Source organism: Vipera ursinii (assembly GCF_947247035.1).
Source record: "Vipera ursinii genome assembly, chromosome: 2".
NCBI lineage: Eukaryota > Metazoa > Chordata > Lepidosauria > Squamata > Viperidae > Vipera > Vipera ursinii.
In genome coordinates, this window is record NC_139513.1 from 279,079,296 (window position 1) to 279,097,484 (window position 18,189).

The following is an 18,189-nucleotide window of genomic DNA, read 5'->3' on the forward strand; positions in this document are numbered from 1 at the left end:
ATGCAAGAAGTGAGGAGAGTTCATCTTACCCATGTTGTGGTCTTGCTGTTGTGATCAATGAAAAAGGGTCTACCATTGGGTGCTATTCGCATCTCCCAGCCGGGAGGTAAGAAACTTTGTGTCAACTTATGCTGTGGTTTTGGAGAATTATATGGAGATGGTTGGGGAGACTGTGGATTCGAAAGGGTGTCCTTCACAGCTCTTCGCACAGGAGAGTCCCTGAGAAGTCCCTAAAGAGAAAAGAAGTGTTAAGACAGCTACCACTTTGGGGTAAAATATGAATGACAGTGAGTACCACAACAACCCACTCAGATCAAAAATTAAAATGATGGAAGATGTCTCCACCATTACAATGCCTGGAAAAGAATATACCTATTTTCCACTGAAGGCAATAAAATTTCCTAAGTTATTAGAACATGACTTGAAAATTTCCCATCCACACCAATTTGGTACTGGACAAATTAAGAACATTGGGTAGGAATCCATGGGGTTTAAGTTGGGTAATATTTCTAAGAAAGATGAAGTATCAGGCTCTTGGATATTTGGTTGCCCTGTTCTGTAGCTTCCCTATTTTACAATACAGGTAGACCTCACTTAATGACCATTTGTTCAGTGACTGTTCAAAGTTATAATGGTACTAAATGAATGGTAGTTATGACCAGCCTTCAAAGTTATGCCATTGCAGCACTCCCTGCAGACACAGGATCAAAATTCAGGCACTTGGCAGCCTACCCATATTTATGACCGCAGCTTGTGCTTTAATACCACCACCACTCATCCACCTACAGTATCTCCTCCCATCTCGCCTGTTTGGCTGCCCTACTATTTCTACCTCTGCTGCCGCTGGTTGACTTTTGCAAGGGCTTCTGATACCATGAGGCTCCACAACTCTGCCCTGCAAAGCCTCCACAACATCAAGCAAGGCCTCCGTGAGGCAGAATAACCAGGTTGGAAGGGACCAACCCTTTGCTCAAGGAGGAAATCCTATATCATTTCAGACAAAGAAATGATGTCTTAAAAACGTCCCATGTTCAAGCATCCACAGCCTCCGGAGGCAAGTCATTCCACTGATTAATTGTTCTAACTATCAGGAATGTTTCTCCTTAGTTCTAGGTTGCTTCTCTCCTTGATTAGCTTCCATCCATTGCTCCTTGTCCTGCCTTCAGTGCTTTGGAGAATAGCTTGACCCTCTCTTCTTTGTGGTAACCACTTGGGCAGCTGCTAGCCATTTGGGAGGCTGCATTTGGCCTTTCCAAGGGCCAGCACCTGTCTCAGCTCAGGATAATTCATCAGCAGCGGGAGGAAAAAGATGGAGGAGTAGGTGTAGCAGCAACAGAGTGGAGGACAGTCAAAAGGGCAGAGGTGAAGGTGGGTTAAGCTGGTGGGGGAATTGAAGCCAAGGCGAACATAGCAAGGTAGGAGAAGCCCGAGGTCGTTGCCTAATGACTACAGCTGGGACTACTGGAAATGCCATCCCTAAGTGGTATGGTCATGTGATGTTTTGCCTAACAAGTGCTTCACTTAGCAACAGCAATTCCACTCCCAATTAGGGTAGTTAAGCAAGGACTACCTGTATCTTCTTTGAGGTTGATGAACAGTGCTGCATACAATATTCTGAGTCTACGGTTGCACCCTATGTTTATAAAAGCATTTTATTTTTTAATCCCTTTGCCAATGAATTCCCATCACATTTTTAAAAGTATAACTGAGTCCTGCCAACTGCTGTCAAATACTCCACTGTTGGGTCGCCACCAGCTCAATTTCCATCACATGAAATCTGGATTCCCCTCACCTTTTACATGCATTGCTTCACATATAATTATGTTGAACTATATTTGCCTCTTTAAAACAATCTTTCCAGTTTGAAGAGTCCCTTTTTCTTGCATACACGATAGCAAAGAAGTTATAAGCTCATCTTCTCTACAGAAGGGGTGGGATCCAAGATTTTTCTAAAACAAAGACATTTTTGTCTCTCTCATCCAGCCATGTTTTCCCTCCTAGGTTAGACATGCACAGGTAATTCTTAATTTACAACCACTCATTTAGCAACCATTCAAAGGTACAACAGCACTGAAAAAAGTGATTTACAGCCAATCCTCACACTTATATGTGTTGCAGCATCACCATGGTCACATTATCAAAATCTGGGCATTTGGCAACTGGCATATATTCACGTTCCTGCCATTTGTGACTTTCCCAGCTGGCTTCTGACAAGCAAAGTCAATGGGGGAAGCCAGATTTGCTTAACAACTGTGTGATTTGCTTAACTGCAGTGACTCGCTTAAAAACCATGTCAAAAAGGTCATAAAATTGGGTATGACTGCCTTGCTTAGCAGTGGAAATTCTGGTTGCAATTTGGTTGTAAGTCAAGAACTATCTCTAGTACCCAACCCAACCACCATCAGGTGGAATCTGCAACTAATGCTAGTCAGAAAAAGAGTGGGAAGCTCAGAGAAGGAAAGGAAACCGTCCTGAGATGGATGGATTTATCAATCAATAAACCAACTAATCAACTTGCATACCATCTCAATCATAAAGTGGCTCTAGACATTTTACAGCACAAGATGAAAACTTCAAATTAAAAAGAAAAAAAAGACCAAAGTCAATTCATGGCAGACATAGGAGAAGAGTAATTAAACATTCCATATCAACCAACCTGATTGGTATACTCTGCCAAGGGAAAAAAAGTCAGGGTTGTTTTTTTTACAGTGTTTTGAAACTGCTAACTTCAGGAAGGACACTATTCCACAAGAACTGCGTCATAAAGCTACCAGAAATCAAGCCCTAGCTTAAGCAAATGGAAATAAAGCAAGTATATTGAAAGTATAAAACATCAAATATGAATCACGATAGTCAAAACCGAAATACACACACAACCGGTACCAAAATCTGTAGAACGTTTCTAACACAATGAGCTTACAAGATGCGAAGGAATACTCGAAGAAGCACATTACCTATTGGAAGATGAATGTACTAAGGGTCAAGGGAGATAGATAATCAGCTGGAAAACCAATCCAATCTTAAATTGTTAAATGGGAAAACTGGTCAGAATAAACAAGTGTAATCTTACAAAATAAAGACAAGTACAAATATGACTGAGGCACAAAAGAGACATTGTAAAGCTGGCTGGAGAACAGAAATGGTGAGTAGAATTAATGAGATGGGAAGAATGAAAACCCAAGAGGCAAAGCCTGATTTGGGGAAGAGAACTTCTCACCTCAAGCGGTGCAGATAGTGTAACTGTGGGAGTACTGAGGCTACGAGGCCGTCTTATCTGAGGCTCGCTTAGATGGTTGTTACTGTTTGATGTTGACCCAGAAGCACCATCTTCAGCAAGCTATATAGAGGCAAACACAAGTTAGCTATAGGTTACGACCTCCTTTACTGAAAACTACTGTATAATAAAGGATGTCTGAATTCAATAAATCATGATTAACGCTCCTCACTCATTCCCGCTTTCGATAAAGCATTCCAGTGGAGGGCATTCCAAAGTAGGAAACATATTACAATTGGAACAATCTTCCATATGCATCCCAATATGGTTATTTTACTGGCATTTTTTGAATGACTGTTTTCTCAAACTAGAGATGACACGAATGGCTGTTGTCTTCTGCACGTCCCACAGAAACTTCTATCCAGAAAGCCATTCATGACCATGTGCTTGAACCAGTCTTTTGTCTATTAGTCAAAATTTGAAAAAACCTCTAGTTATATACTGTTACCTATAAGTTCCCTTAATTGGTGCAGGTGCTTGCTTGTTTCAGTAATCGCCTTCTCGCAGTTTCCTCTATTTCTATGATTCTAAATTACTGTCCACAGTATGTGCCTTTCCATTTTCTGGATAAATCATTTACATTTTTTATTTCATTTTATTTCTTGGCTTAAAAAGTCCAATGGTATTAATGTTAATCATATGGATAGCTATGGAAATGCAAGAATTAATAACTTTAAATCAAGATTTGAAAAGGACTGGTTTAGAATGGAGATTTATTAGAAAATCCTGCTTAATTTGATCTCATGTTTAATGCTGCTAAACTGTAATTAAAGAGCGGAAGGGAGGGAGTGCAGCTTGGAGCTAGCTCCAGTTTGTTAATTGCAATTAACAATGTTATAGCCCCAGGAAATTGCAATTTCACTCACTGCGAGCTGACAACTCAAGCTTCATTGAGGTGAGAGGGAAAGAGAAATCTGCTTTTAATCACCTAGTTGTTGTAAGTCAGAACATGGCCTTGCATTGCCCACTTTCCCTCCTTATCAATAGTGTGGATGTTAAGGGTGGGCTTGTGTTATGCTGCAGATCTGCCAAAGTTTGATGTACATGAGATTGGGCGTCGGGCCTGTGCCATAGCAGATTCTGCCAAGGATAATGTGCATCTCTTTTCACTGAGAGACAATTATTTCATCAGAAACTGTCCTCCCCCATAGTTTTCATCTGGAATCTGAAAGAACTGCAAATGATTATCAAGATCTCACTGCTTTCCTGGAGAAGAAGTTCATACCTGCATGACAGGCCGAGTCCAAGTTGTAGTGCGATTGTTATGATTGACATAATAAGTACGTCCCTTAGCATCTTTCCTCTCTTCCCAGCCTGAAGGTAAGCCCGGTGTAGTATGAACATAGGCCACTGATGGCTGTTTATGCAAGAAATTACCATAGTGTTAACTTTGTGGCAGTGAGTCATTCTTACAATCAGTAAGTGCAACAGAACAACTAAGAAGATATGTGTTGGCACAACCCTTCTTTAAAAGGGTCACTTTCAGAAAAATAAAGATTCAGTTTTAATCACAAAAGCAGGGTTAGCAAATTTGCAAGTAGATAGCAAGGAACTGAAATTCACAGAGGCCATAAATGCTGTCCAGTGTGACAAGGGTAATCGCCATTTTATCCTTGCTGAAGATGAGATCTGTTCATTAAAGATAGACAATCAAAACAGCAGAAGAATATAAAAAGCCTGCACATAATCAGTGCACACGTACTAGGAGGGCTGAGAACAAAGACAGTTAGAAAAGCTTTTATACTTTAAATGATGAAAAACTGACTTCATTTGCTTCACTAAAACGGTACCAATCAGACAAAATGGTCCCTAGTGGTTTATTGTAAGTGACTTTGGCTGGGTCACAAGCTGTGTTGTCTTCATTTCAAAGACATTGGCTCATTACTAAATCGACAGGCTCATTATGTTGTTTAATATATGAAATTTGAAATTTTTAATGCTTTGAACATTTTTCTTTAAAATTTCCTGCTAATGACTGCATCTCCTTTGAGCAGCATTTTGATGTCATTAAATATGGTTTAAATGTGACTTCCATTAGGAAGAACTGTCCTGTAATGATCCACCTTGGATTCTGAGATTCTCATGTTGCAACATTTTGTCCCTGGTTTGCACAATAAACTGCAAAATAACTGGAATATTGAGAGCCTGCCATTCTTAATATTGACAAATAAGATACACAATGCAACCTGCCATGAGATTCTGCCTCAACAAGCACAATAAACCATACAAATATTCATCCGTGCATGCACGGTAGGAGTTCTATATTTATATACACTAAGAAATGAGTACATATTTCATGACCTCGTATGTTTTTTTTAGAAGTTAATGAAACAGATAGGAGCAAGGGAAACTTTTGATTAAAGTTTAACAATCTTTAAAATTACCAAATAATGCTTTAAGTTTTAATGACAAGGTAAAACATGGTTACTTGTGTAGATTACAAAATGTTATAAAAATACTCCCTTTCTTCCTTCAGTGTTAAACATTACGGTACTTTGAAATTTTGACAATCTGATTTTCTATTATTTTCTGATTCAAAGTCACTGCTATAAAATAATAGCAGGCCATGATTATTAAAGCTTGTGATTTTTTACATGGAAAGAAAGATACCTTGAAATAATTTCCAGTACATGAAACAAACAAAAATTACTATTTTTATGTAATGATGCACCGATACACATTTGTTAGAATAAAAACAAACATTTTTAAAACTCCTTTTAAAATAGTAGGTGAGGAGAAATGTTTTCCGGCTTGTAAAAACATGGAATTCTTTTAAAATGAGAAAAAGGATCATTGCTTAAGTCTGAGATTAATAGAACGTTACCAGAGTGTGTTAAATCAGTTTGAAAGCCAAACAAACTTTATTCTCAGGTGGCTCCTAATTTTTATGTATAGGCTTTTGTTCTAAAAATGACTCCCTAATTTTAACTAATTTTTCGCAAATGGCAAAATATTGTTGGGCTGCTCTGAGGCCTCAGGATGCTCTAGAACTCTGTCTCAAAGCAGGACATTCAGTACCGAAAGCTTTGCTGGTGTTATCATGTCCATTGTTGCCTAGCCTATGACTATGCTCCAGCAGTAGTGGGTTAGGAATAGGACGTGTTAGAAGTACAAATTTGTCCACCATCCCTGAGGAAAAAGCATGTGACTGCATTCTGCCTGCATAGTATAAAATATCACAATATCATTGTTCTTCTAGAATATGAAATCATGGTAAGATGGATGGTAAATAAATCAAATAAATAAAACACTTAAAAAACAACAACAGTGGAACTTGGTATTACAACTTTACAAGTATTTCCTTCCTTCCTTCCTTCCTTCCTTCCTTCCTTCCTTCCTTCCTTCCTTCCTTCCTTCCTTCCTTCCTTCCTTTCTCCCTCCCTCCCTCCCTCCCTCCCATAGATTCAGCAGAAAATTACTAAACCATTTAACTGGATATATTCCAACATAGCCTGAACCTTTTCAAAGAAAAAAAAGTACCAAAATGTGATAGTGATTATTCCTGATGGTTTTCTATTTTTCCCTCAAATTAAGTCCTATTTTTTTACCTCAGATTCTAACATAAATTTGGTAAATTTAGAACCTTTTTTTTGTGCAGGTAAGCTTCCCCCCATAAGATGGTCTTCTCTGATGGCTGATAGCTGTGGAATCTACTGTAAATTGATCCATAACTGATCCATCCTACTGTTATCATATAACAATGAACAGTAGATTCAAAGTGAAAAATATTCAATGCAGGAAAATTGTCTAGTTTTAACTGACATTTCAAAATCTGTAGTTTAAAATATTGACGAGATCTCAATAAACAGATTAGTACATAAGAGAAACAATGTCTCTTAGAATAAAATAAATTATTTGCTATTGAAATGACAATCTTTTCAGTTTTTTTTCCAAAAAACAACAACACATGACATCAAAACTAAAAACTACTTTTTTAATAACAAGACATTTTTGCTGATTCTTTCCATTATCATTACTCCTCCTTTATCCTCCAATTTATAAATAAACATAGACAATGAGAACACTGGCTCCCTGTCTTCTTGAAGAACAGCCACTGAAAACAATTGTAATTATTTTTGATTACTTTAGTTAGTTGTCTGTGTCTTACCCGTGGATGTCTGTTGGATTTCCGCAATAATCTGATTTATACGTTTTTGAGTCTGGGAAATAGGGCTGTGCAAAGCTGTTGAAGTAGATGGCCTGCAACACTTGCCAGCACAAATGAAGCATCTCTCTCCAAATAATTAAAACATTTTTTTTTTGCAGGGCTCTTAAGGTTACTTTGAAAGGAGTTCATGTTTGCCTTCACATGTGCGTGCGTGCTTCACTTTGTTGCTGGTCCCCATAGAAGAGTTGAAGGAGGCATGTGCATGCACGGTAAGTTCAAACAACCCACATCAGGCAGTTGTACCAGTTGCAAGAAAGACCGTTGGCTTAATAATTCAAAGGGAGGTGCTTGGTTTGTGTTAATACATGTTGCAAACCACTTCCTTTAAATGCTTTGCACAACTTCACTGGTATAGGCCAAGTGTATTTCTTCAAAATTTGTTTTAAGAATGTTCTGTCCCTTTCTCTTGTCTACAAATTGACATTCCTGTTTATGTTGCAATTATCGATTCCTACTTTCCAATATTCTCTGCTTGATTCAAATGAGAAAGACTCACACAGGTGCATCTCCAGTATGTGGAAGTCAGACATCTGACTGATAATTACTTGCTCATTAGGCAATCTACAGCTTGTGAGAGGTAAATTCTACTCCACCTCTAATTTTTCTGCATGCGTGCACACACAGATGATTCTTTGCCTTTCAGCTATTTCTCCTTTAGTATAAAAGAAGAAACTGGGAAGCAACATTTTAATAAACTTTAAAATACCACAGTTGGAGGCAGAGAAGAGAACTGGCTATCAGAAGTAACACCATAGGAAATATACAACTAGATACTGAGAATGTTTCCATAGTAGGAGTGTTGGCTGAAGTAGATGAATAATTACAGAAGATACTCAAGTTGGGAGAATGGTGGGAAGATGCAATTTATTTCACTACCAAGGTATGGAAATGTATCTATGGAGATTCTCAGTCATTCAGGTCATGGTTGTCCCAAAAGTGCTTTTTCAAAAGGCAACTGGTTTTTCTTTGTTTTTCCTTGAAGACATTTCGTTCTCATCCAAGAAGCCTCATTCTGACTCTTCAGAACTGAAGAAGCTTCTTGGATAAGAAGTGAAATGTTTTCAAGAAAAAACAAAAAAAAATGTCCAGCTGCCTTTTGAAAAAGCACTTTTGGTGTACGGAAGTATGGTATCTGCAGAGTTGCACAAGTAGAGAATTTTCTAAAAGCGGATCTGTGCCCAATCTAAAAGCAGAAGCATCTCCAGCAAACCCATCAAGGCCAAAAATGACAAGAGGTATGAGGTGATGTCACCATGCAAATGCCACACCTGCCCACTTGCCTTCCAAAGTCTGATACAAGTATTTTCATCATGACATCACATATGTTTTGTTTTGTTACCATCCAACCCTAACATGTGAAACCCTGAAAGATTGATATTCTGACAACAAAGGGAAAAGAAAAGAAGAGAGTTTTAAGTAAGAGAGGAGGAGGAGGAGGATATAGATTTGGCTGGATAAAAGTATTATTACCGTTGACTCTTCACCCCCAGTGACCGTGGAAGAACGAAGTCTTCTAGATGGGCCACTCGGCTGTTAAATAATAATAATTGTTATAGTTAAGGAACATTCAATATGCTAATTTGAAATAATGGCATTTTGGTAAACATTTTGATCTTTACGTTATAGCAGCGATAACAGCAGTATGAAAGTGTAAAAGCATACACACACATACACACACACACACACACACACACCATACTAGGCCCCACTAAATATGTAAAGACTGCAAATCACAGAATTTCTTGCAACCATAATGGATGGATATGCTGAGAGATTCAGACTATATATAGGTATGTATGTATGTATATATATATTAGGTCTGAATGTATATATATCATAGGCACCAGAAAAGAGAAGGCAATGTGTCCACGATCATTAACTTTTTCTTCCCTGCAAAAGATAGAAAGATAATACCTACAACAAGTATGTAAACAATAAAATGAAGCAAGTTGGATTTAGCCACAGCAAATGCATAGATTTCAGTAGAGTCAAGCTGAAAAAGAAGAAGCTGAGCTTGATGATTTTCCCAGAAAAAAAATCATACTAGAATACAGAAGAACAGGGGAAAATAAACCTTAGCTGATAAAAAACATTGTGTAGTTTGTTTTACTGTTTGATCACATATAGGAATCCCAGATTAAAATAATTAAGAGTATGTTCTTCCCCATAAAATCTGCCAAAGGTTAGTATGAATTTTGTATTCCCAGAAAAAAAACCTTGTGGAAACAAGATAGAGTAACAGAACAAAGCATGTTGTAGTATAATTTCTATATGGATTAGTGAGAGAAGACATATTGAGATCTACAGCAAAAGCACCCAATCCAGAGATACAAGCCAGAGATCTAATTTAGAATTACCCAAGACCTACATGTAACGGAGAATTATTCAAATTTGCACAGAAAGAGGGATGCGTAAATATTTATTTGATCCATATCTGATGTGAACCAGCCTTATTTTTTCTATCTAGAACAACATCTGCTCCACTTCAAATTTTGGACTGCAACATATATCAGCCCAATTAGCACTGAACCACAATAAATAGGTTCAATGGAGTTGAAATTCAAATCATGTTGAAGTGGCTTACAGAATACCCTATTATTATTGATATTTTGTATTGTACCTGCAAACTCCAAAGTTACCAAAAACATATAAAATACATATTTCAGGATAAAATACACATAGCAATGACTATTTCTTGATGAAATACTTTCAAAATACATACATCAAAATTTCATATATTTTCTTTTTTAGAAAGTGGAAAAACTCTTTTCAAGGGTGACATACACATTTTAAATACATCCCTAAATAAAAAGGAGAGTATGGATTTGAAAATGGATTCATACAAAAATGATGACAGTAAGCTGCTCAATTGGGCTTATTTGTAGAAGAACAGGCAGAGCTAGTGGGCAGAGTTTATTTATTTATTTATTTTTATTACATTTATATCCCGCCCTTCTCCGAAGACTCAGGGCGGCTTACAAGCTGTCATTAGCTAAGTGTCTTTACATTGCCATGAATGATCCAAATCCAACCTTTCTTAAATTCCATTGACCTTATCTGGCACCAATTTAGTGCTTAATTTTAGCTGACCAGATTCTTGTGCATAGCTTCTGTTTCACCCCCCACCCCTGGTCTGCTCTTCTACAATTTCCAGATATGATTCCTCCTAGTAAGCAAGAAGTTAACTGATTTTGGTTTTTTTTTTCAAAATCAGCTTGATGGATAAGTATGGAGGAGAGAGAGGCATTTCCTAAAATATGCCCACACTGCCATTATGCGACCTGGTGGGAAAAATTATCCCCCAAAATAAAATGTGGTACCTCCAACCTCAGGTGAAATAAAGCACAATAAATGGTGTTCATTTTAGAAGGAGAAAAGCAAAGGAATATTCAAATAAATCAACAATTTAAAACAATTCTTTAAAAAGCAAAAAAAATCCCTACTCCAGTATTGTGGAATAGATAAGACATTTTTTTAAAAAAAATACTTTTTAGATGTTGACAGGCTTAATAAAGTTTGACAAAAAAAACCCTCTTTAGAAATGCTCTTCCAGTCTCTTTACAAATTCCCTTATCAATCTCTCCATTCCTTATAAGCTCTCTTGAGACCACATCCTGAGTCCATCTCTCTACCAGCCTCCTGCGTTCCCATCTTTGCAGAAATGACTATAAACTACATTAAAATCACTAATCCAGAAAAGCCTAAATTTTTAATCGAAATGGCCTTCATGGCTCACCTTCTTTCCACTTGGAAGCCAAGCAGAAATAGACCTGGTTTGTACTTGGATCAGTCAATTTTTGACCATTTTTTTAGACTGGACTGGATATACTGTTCTCTTATGGTGAAGAAAAGTACATAGTAGCCACCAGGAGGGAGAGCTCAACTTGAGGGCAACAGTTATTTGCACACATGGAAATACATATATTGCTATTGTAAATAATCACCATCCAAATGGAAAAAAACAGCATTAAATTTTACAGATAGTTGAGATCCTCTGAGCCCATGTACCAAAGTGATGATGCTACCATCATAAAAAAGATTTATCCAGCTGGTACAAAGAATATTTTTGCTATGCATTTATTGAAGTTAATTAGCCTCTTTCCCAGAACCTGGGCACTGTGTCTTTTTCCATTAGGGAAGTAGCCACTAATATATGAGAGAAACTGAAATGATATCCATTTCAAAAACAAAAGCAAAAACAAAAAAAATCCTCCTATGCAGTTCAAAACATTTCAACACAAATGCGTTCCTGAAATTTGCTAAACAAACAAAAAATCCAAGAAATTTTTACTTACCAGTGATAAAAGAGACTGTTCGGCAACAGCATCAGTTACACTACAAGATCGCAACCTTGCAGAAGGATCTCTTTGCTGGAATAAAAAAAAAGTTTTATTTACATTGTGACTGTCATTTTTCCCTGGCATCATATGGTTACTTTAGCCTTCATTCAGCTACTTGATAAGTTTACCTTTCTTCCAGCTAATAAGTTAACTCACCCTTCTTTCAATTGATTTGATTGCCAAAAATCTTACTCTCCATTTCATGAACAAAACATTGAATTTAATTTTAAATGGCAGAAATTTATATGTTATCTAGTATTGGAAGGAGCCAGCATGGGCAAGAAGATAACTGTACTCTTACTGGAAATTTAATTTCCTCAATTCTGGGCAGACTGTTGATGGAACAAAATTAATAAGGTGGAAAGCTATTCATGAATGAAAGAAAAAAAAGATTATTTCATGAAAATTCACTGTCTCCCATCTTCAATGATTCCATTTATTATTTGGGGAACAACTTGAACAATCTTCAGGATTTTCTAGAGATGGTACAGAGAAATAATTTATCATCTTATGAAGCATCTGGCAAGATTATGAAGATTCTTGCAAGATTGCTGAAAAATATTTGCTTTTCAAGAATTTACAATAAGTAACTTAAAATATGTTTTCATGCCAGACTTGGTGTTTCCTTAGTAGTAACTACAGTCCTTCTATTTTTCATAGTGGAACACTTAAATTATACATCAAATCAATCCATTTACAAAGGAACAATTCTCAGAACAATCAAGGTAGTCCTCAACCTATGACCACAACTGAGCCCCAAATTTCGGTTGCTAAGGAAGACAGTTGTTAAATGGGTTTTTACAACCTTTCTTGCCACAGTTGTTAAGTGAATCACTGCAGACATTAATAACATGGTTGTTAAGTGAATCTGGCTTCCCAATGACTCTGCTGGTCAGAAGGTCGCAAAAGGTGATCAGCTGACCCAGGGACATTACAATCATCATAAATAAATGGCAGCTGTTAATCATCTGAATTTTGATCATGTGACCATAGGGATGCTGCAACCACTGTAAGTGTGAAAAACTATCATAACTCACTTTTTTCAATGCCATTGTAATTTTGAATGGCCACTAAGCTAATGGTTGTAAGTTAAGGACTGTACTGAGTGATTACTTGTTTGCAGAAAGTGCTACAGCATTTAGATCATCTTAAACTATTTCTTCACTGTAAAACTGGGTATGTTTGTATTAAACCATCTGTTTAGAAGTATCAAAGTACCTTCTGCTTCCTGGTTGATAAAAGGAAGAAAGGCACTGATATTCCCTGAATCATACCAAGTATATTATTTTTAGCTTAGGAAACAATTATTGGTTGTTAATTCCCCTCTAATTCTCTTTTAAGAAATACTCCTAATGCCAATAAAAGGGACGCGGTGGCTCAGTGGATCAGTGGATCAGAAGGTCAGCAGTTTGGCGGGTCGAATCCTGAGTGCTGCGTAGCAGAGTGAGCGCCTGTTACTCGTCCCAGCTTCTGCCAACCTAGCAGTTCGAAAGCATGTAAAAATGCCAGTAGAAAAATAGGGACCACTATGGTAGGAAGGTAACAGCGTTCCGTGCGCCTTTGGCGTCTAGTCATGCCGGCCACATTACTATGGAGATGTCCTTGGACAAGCGCTGGCTCTTCGGCTTTAAAACGGAGATGAGCACCGGCCCCTAGAGTCGGAAACAACTAGCACACATGTGCGGGGGAACCTTTACCTTTTACCTAATGCCAATATATATTTTTTCATATTGGTAGGGTTCACAATGCTAGAAAGACAAACATTTCTAAGAGGCAATGAAGATAGAAAATAGCTATTAATGCTTTGTTACATTAACTAAGATCAAAGATGCTCATTGCATTTCAAGGACTATCTGAACTATTTTTTATTCCACTCTTGTAGAGAAGGTGAAGACTACTTGTAAATAATGGTAATAAGAAGTGAGGATTGTATAGGCATGCTACATGTCAGTCAAAAACACGAGAGATTTACCAGTCTATTTTGCTTTGTCTGACACTTGTAGAATTCACTTGATCAGAAAGACAGTCTGTAATTTATATGTTTCAGGAAAACTTACATCGATCATAATAATTTATGAGAAATGTGTTATATAGATCCCCAAGTAATTCACTACTATCGTAGAACTGTATTAGAAAACTTTTCTAAATCCTATCTTCAATTGTTGTTTTTTTTAAAATGGACTCATCATATCCATTTAAGCCGGACTTCACAGCCCTTAGACAACAAAATAATATTTTCTTGAATGTTTTCTCTGAGCTTAATACCTCTATTTGTTGAAGGCTTGGCTTGTTAGCCAGATAAAATGTGAAATTGATCTGTTGCCTAGAAGGTTTTAAATGAAGGATATTTGTAGGAAAAAGGATTTTCTTAGGAAGAAGCATAAATAAGCCTTCATACAATACACAGATTTTTTTCCCATATCAGTAGGAGCAAAATGCAACATTAACAAAATCAAAGTGGAGATTTAGGAACGTCAAATTTATTTTGATGGATTTCAGATGAAAAATTGTATTGCTGGAATACTAAATAAAATAGATCATGGGTAAAAATGGATTTGTTCTTAACTCTCCATTAGACTGAACTGTTTTAAATCTATAATCACAGCTATCATTAGAAGCTTGGTTAAGATGGAAATATATTTCCATTTCACTATTCAAATGCAAAGGATAAATTTGTTCTATTAAATGTTTATCACAGAAAGAACAGAGACAAATTCCAATGTGGTTCAGATTAAGCAGTCTATTTATCTTCACTTTCATAAATCATTTGAATAGTTGCATGTTTATTATTTTCTAATCATAAGGAACATTAATTTTACATAAAGAATTTACATCTGGAAAATCTCAAAAACTTTGGTAATAGGATTTAGGAGAGGAAACTTAGTTGAACTAAGAATGTTTAAGAATCCCTTTTAAAGACATTTCAACAAATCATGAAGAAATGGTTTTGAAATGACTAGAGTAGACTAATAATTTACTGGTAGTATTTCCCCATAATTCTGCATCATATTAATCTAATTCATTTTAGACTGAAATTTTAAGCAGGTTTTGATGGCAATGTCCAAAGTTTTTGATTAAAAGTTGAAGAAATTGAGAAAATTTCACAAAATTTCTTTAAAGAGAATCCAGCAGTAGGACAGCTGTTTGAATTTCCTAAAGTACACAAAACAGGGCAAAACTGAAGTACTTTCTAAAGTACACAAAGTTAAGAAATGAATTAAACTTAAATTATTAATAGCAAGATTTCTTTTTACAAAGGACTGGACAAGGAATGGATAGCATTGGCTCAATGGTAATCCACAGTGTGGAAATGGCACTGAAGAAAGAATTAACTCAACATTTTTTGTTTAAGAGATCCTCTAATAAAGAACAGGCTTACTCATATATAGACTCTATTTAGTATTGATATTAATACATGTTTTCCTGATAGATTATGCCCATCAACTCAAACGTCATATTGGGTAATGTTTTTACTCTCCTCAACTTTATTTGTATACTCCCTTTTTAATATAATTTGTCTTCTGCAGTATGAATTGTGTATTTTTGTTCTTTCATACTATTTAATCTTGTAGAGACAATTATTTAGGTTTGTTTCCCCACTTTAGCTTTGGAAAAAATATTTTCCATACTGGTTTCTTATTACAGTACTTAATTGCTAAAAGGGCAAGCTGATGAACTGTCTCGTTAAATGTATATGTATGGCAATTTGCTACATAACAAACACTGATTAAAACTTTTTGTCTGTCCTTTATAATTAAAACTGCATAGCGCAATTCTTACATTCACTGTTGATATTCATCCCAGCCATTAATGCAATTGCTGAGTTAACAAAGGCAAAACAACCTTTCGGTGCATTAACATAATTATCCCAATACACAGATGTTGGTATAAATTTTCCAATTGTATGCCACATTTATATATGAAAATAGATTCTGTTAAAATTACGAATGAAGGCAAATATACATGTCCCAGGATAACGTTGCAGGATCCAATCTGGGTCGGTCTTAGTCTAAAGAAATTCCCTGAGGATGAAGAAGCTCGGAAGACTAAACCTCTGGTCCTGGTGACTGACCCAGATTGGATACTATTAAAATTACTTTATGAACTTAACTTCTAAAAATACATTTTAAAAAAGAAAAGAAAATTCCACCTGGTGTTTGTTTATTTATTTATCTCAATTAGGCATTCAAAGAACTACTTTGTTTATCAAGTTCGCTGAAGTTATAAGTAAGAATAAAATCTCTTCCAAATGAAATCACAATACACATTTAATAGCATAAATATTATTTCTCAGCTATGTTTCTTTACTCAAAAGTAGACTCACTCAATTTGGATCAAAATTGCTTTGAGTTTTTTGCTCATTTTTTTGCAACTTTGACAACTTTAAGATGTGTGGACTTCAACGTCCATGGTGAATTCTAGGAGTTGAAGCCCATACGTCTTAAAGTAGCCAAGGTTGAGAAACACTGACTTAGTTGAATGATTGAATTCTGAGGAAATTGCCCTGAGGGAAAGTATGCTTTGCATCATAATTGTGGTGCACTATAGAATGGTCCAATAATTTCAATTAAACTAAGAAGAACAAACATACACCCTTGTAGCCTGAAGCACCATGTCCACACAATATTACCAGTTGTGTTGACTCTGAGGTAAGTTTTACAAATCAGAATGAGCATGTTAGAAGAGTAGTAAAAGAAATGTTCAAGTCTCTTACAATCATAGAAGAGAGTTGTTCCCCATTTGAATCAGGAGTGATCTGAAGTCTTCTGTTCAATTCCTCAGAGAACTCCTGAGGGCTGGTCCGAGAGACAGGGGAAGCAGGCGGAGGGGGCAAGGACAGGCTTAAGGAATCACCAGTTGTGTTCACTTCTTCAGAAATGGTTTCCCAAGGCTGAGAAAAAGAAATGAATGAACAATGAATATGCTAATCTTTTCTACAATTTGCTTGGTTATCAATTAAACCTAAAAACCAATATAGACCTTTAAGACTTACAACACGATTAACATTTGACAATCAACTCTGGAGAGGTATGTATGTATGTATGTATGTATGTATGTATGTACGTGACATTGTTTCTCAACCTTTGCAGCTTTAAGATATAGTTTACGGACTTCAACTCCCAGAATTCCCCAGTCAGTACACATGTTCACTGGGGAATTCTGGGAGTTGAAGTCCTAACATTTTAAAGTTGTCAAGGTTGAGCAACACAGGTAAAAGGAGAAAACGTAAAGCTGGCAAGTAGTAAAAAGCAGGGTCCTTACAAAAGATAAAAATTATGTTGTAGTCCTCCTTTCCATAATAGATAGGAATCAAGGAAGCTATGAGAGATTTATTTATTAATTAAATTTATTTGTGACCCATCTCAACCACAAGGTGACTCTGGGTGGCTTACAGTGTTAAGAAGAATAAAACAAGGCAACAATATGTGTACAATAGGAGCAAAATACTGTTAAAATATGGAATTAGCAGCTATAAATAAAACTAAAAGATGGAGGAAGGGAATAGGTTGAGCAGAGAGGAAGGTGAGATCTGTTATTAATCAGTTCACACCTCCAGAATAACAACCCCCATTGGACCCAGGTCTTCAGGCTCTTGTGGGAGTTGGGAGCTGACCTCACTCATGGGCACAAGATGTTCCAAAGGGGAGGAGCAAAAGCTGAGAAGGCTCTTCTCTTTCAGGCTGTCTCTGTCTGCCCCACCCACCCAACCCCCTTTACATTTATGTCCTAGGTCGTGGATCACTGAAGTATTTATACTTCTGAGGAATGGAGGATAACATGTGACTGAGTAAATACACACTATGATGGCTATTAAATGTTCCATAAACTTAGACAATTCATTCCCTATTATTTCCCTTTATTCGGCAGAACAGCAATCTAGTACTCTTCAGCAGAAGCTATTCAGAAACTCAATCCCATTGTTCAGGTAGTTTACTGTTACAAACATGACACTACTTTTCTGCAGGACTTTGGGCTGGCCATTATATAATTTGCTGGTAGGGGGCACTGATTGGCAGTTTAATCTTTTACTGTATTTTAACTCTGATAGCTTTTTATTAAGTGATTTTAGCAGCTCGATCTCTTTTATGTTGTTAATATGTGAACTTTCTGGATTCATTTTGGAAAACCGTGACATATACAAATTTCAATCAATTAATGAATCCAATTCAATTTTTCTCCTTAGCCAAGGAAGCACTAATGATCAGAGAAAGATGACACACAAGCAAACATTTACATTATGTTAACATGTCTCTTCTTTAACTCTTCTCAATTGTGTATTTCAGCCCTACCTTTAGTACAAATTTCATTTGAAAAGTGTGAGTCCAAATTAAGCCATTTTAAAGGGTCATTCTGGCTGAAGTCATGAAAAAATCAGGATAGTAAAAATTTTTAACAAGGCAATTCAT

General features: G+C 36.5%; 1 protein-coding gene across 11 annotated transcripts in view; it reads right to left on the reverse strand.

Moving 5' to 3' along the window:
• NEDD4L (NEDD4 like E3 ubiquitin protein ligase) overlaps positions 1-18,189 on the reverse strand; it is a gene marked incomplete at its 5' end in the record, with an annotated part of 308,703 nt that overhangs the window by 45,753 nt on the left and 244,761 nt on the right. For 6 of the 11 annotated variants that reach the window (XM_083354776.1, XM_083354775.1, XM_083354769.1 and 3 more), the window contains 6 exons: positions 30-230; positions 3,218-3,337; positions 4,500-4,631; positions 8,913-8,972; positions 11,738-11,812; positions 16,497-16,673. In XM_083354776.1, coding sequence (XP_083210902.1) covers positions 30-230; positions 3,218-3,337; positions 4,500-4,631; positions 8,913-8,972; positions 11,738-11,812; positions 16,497-16,673 — 765 coding nt within the window. The remainder of the gene's footprint in view (positions 1-29; positions 231-3,217; positions 3,338-4,499; positions 4,632-8,912; positions 8,973-11,737; positions 11,813-16,496; positions 16,674-18,189) is intronic. The other 5 variants (XM_083354777.1, XM_083354771.1, XM_083354772.1 and 2 more) reach the window with 3 other exon arrangements.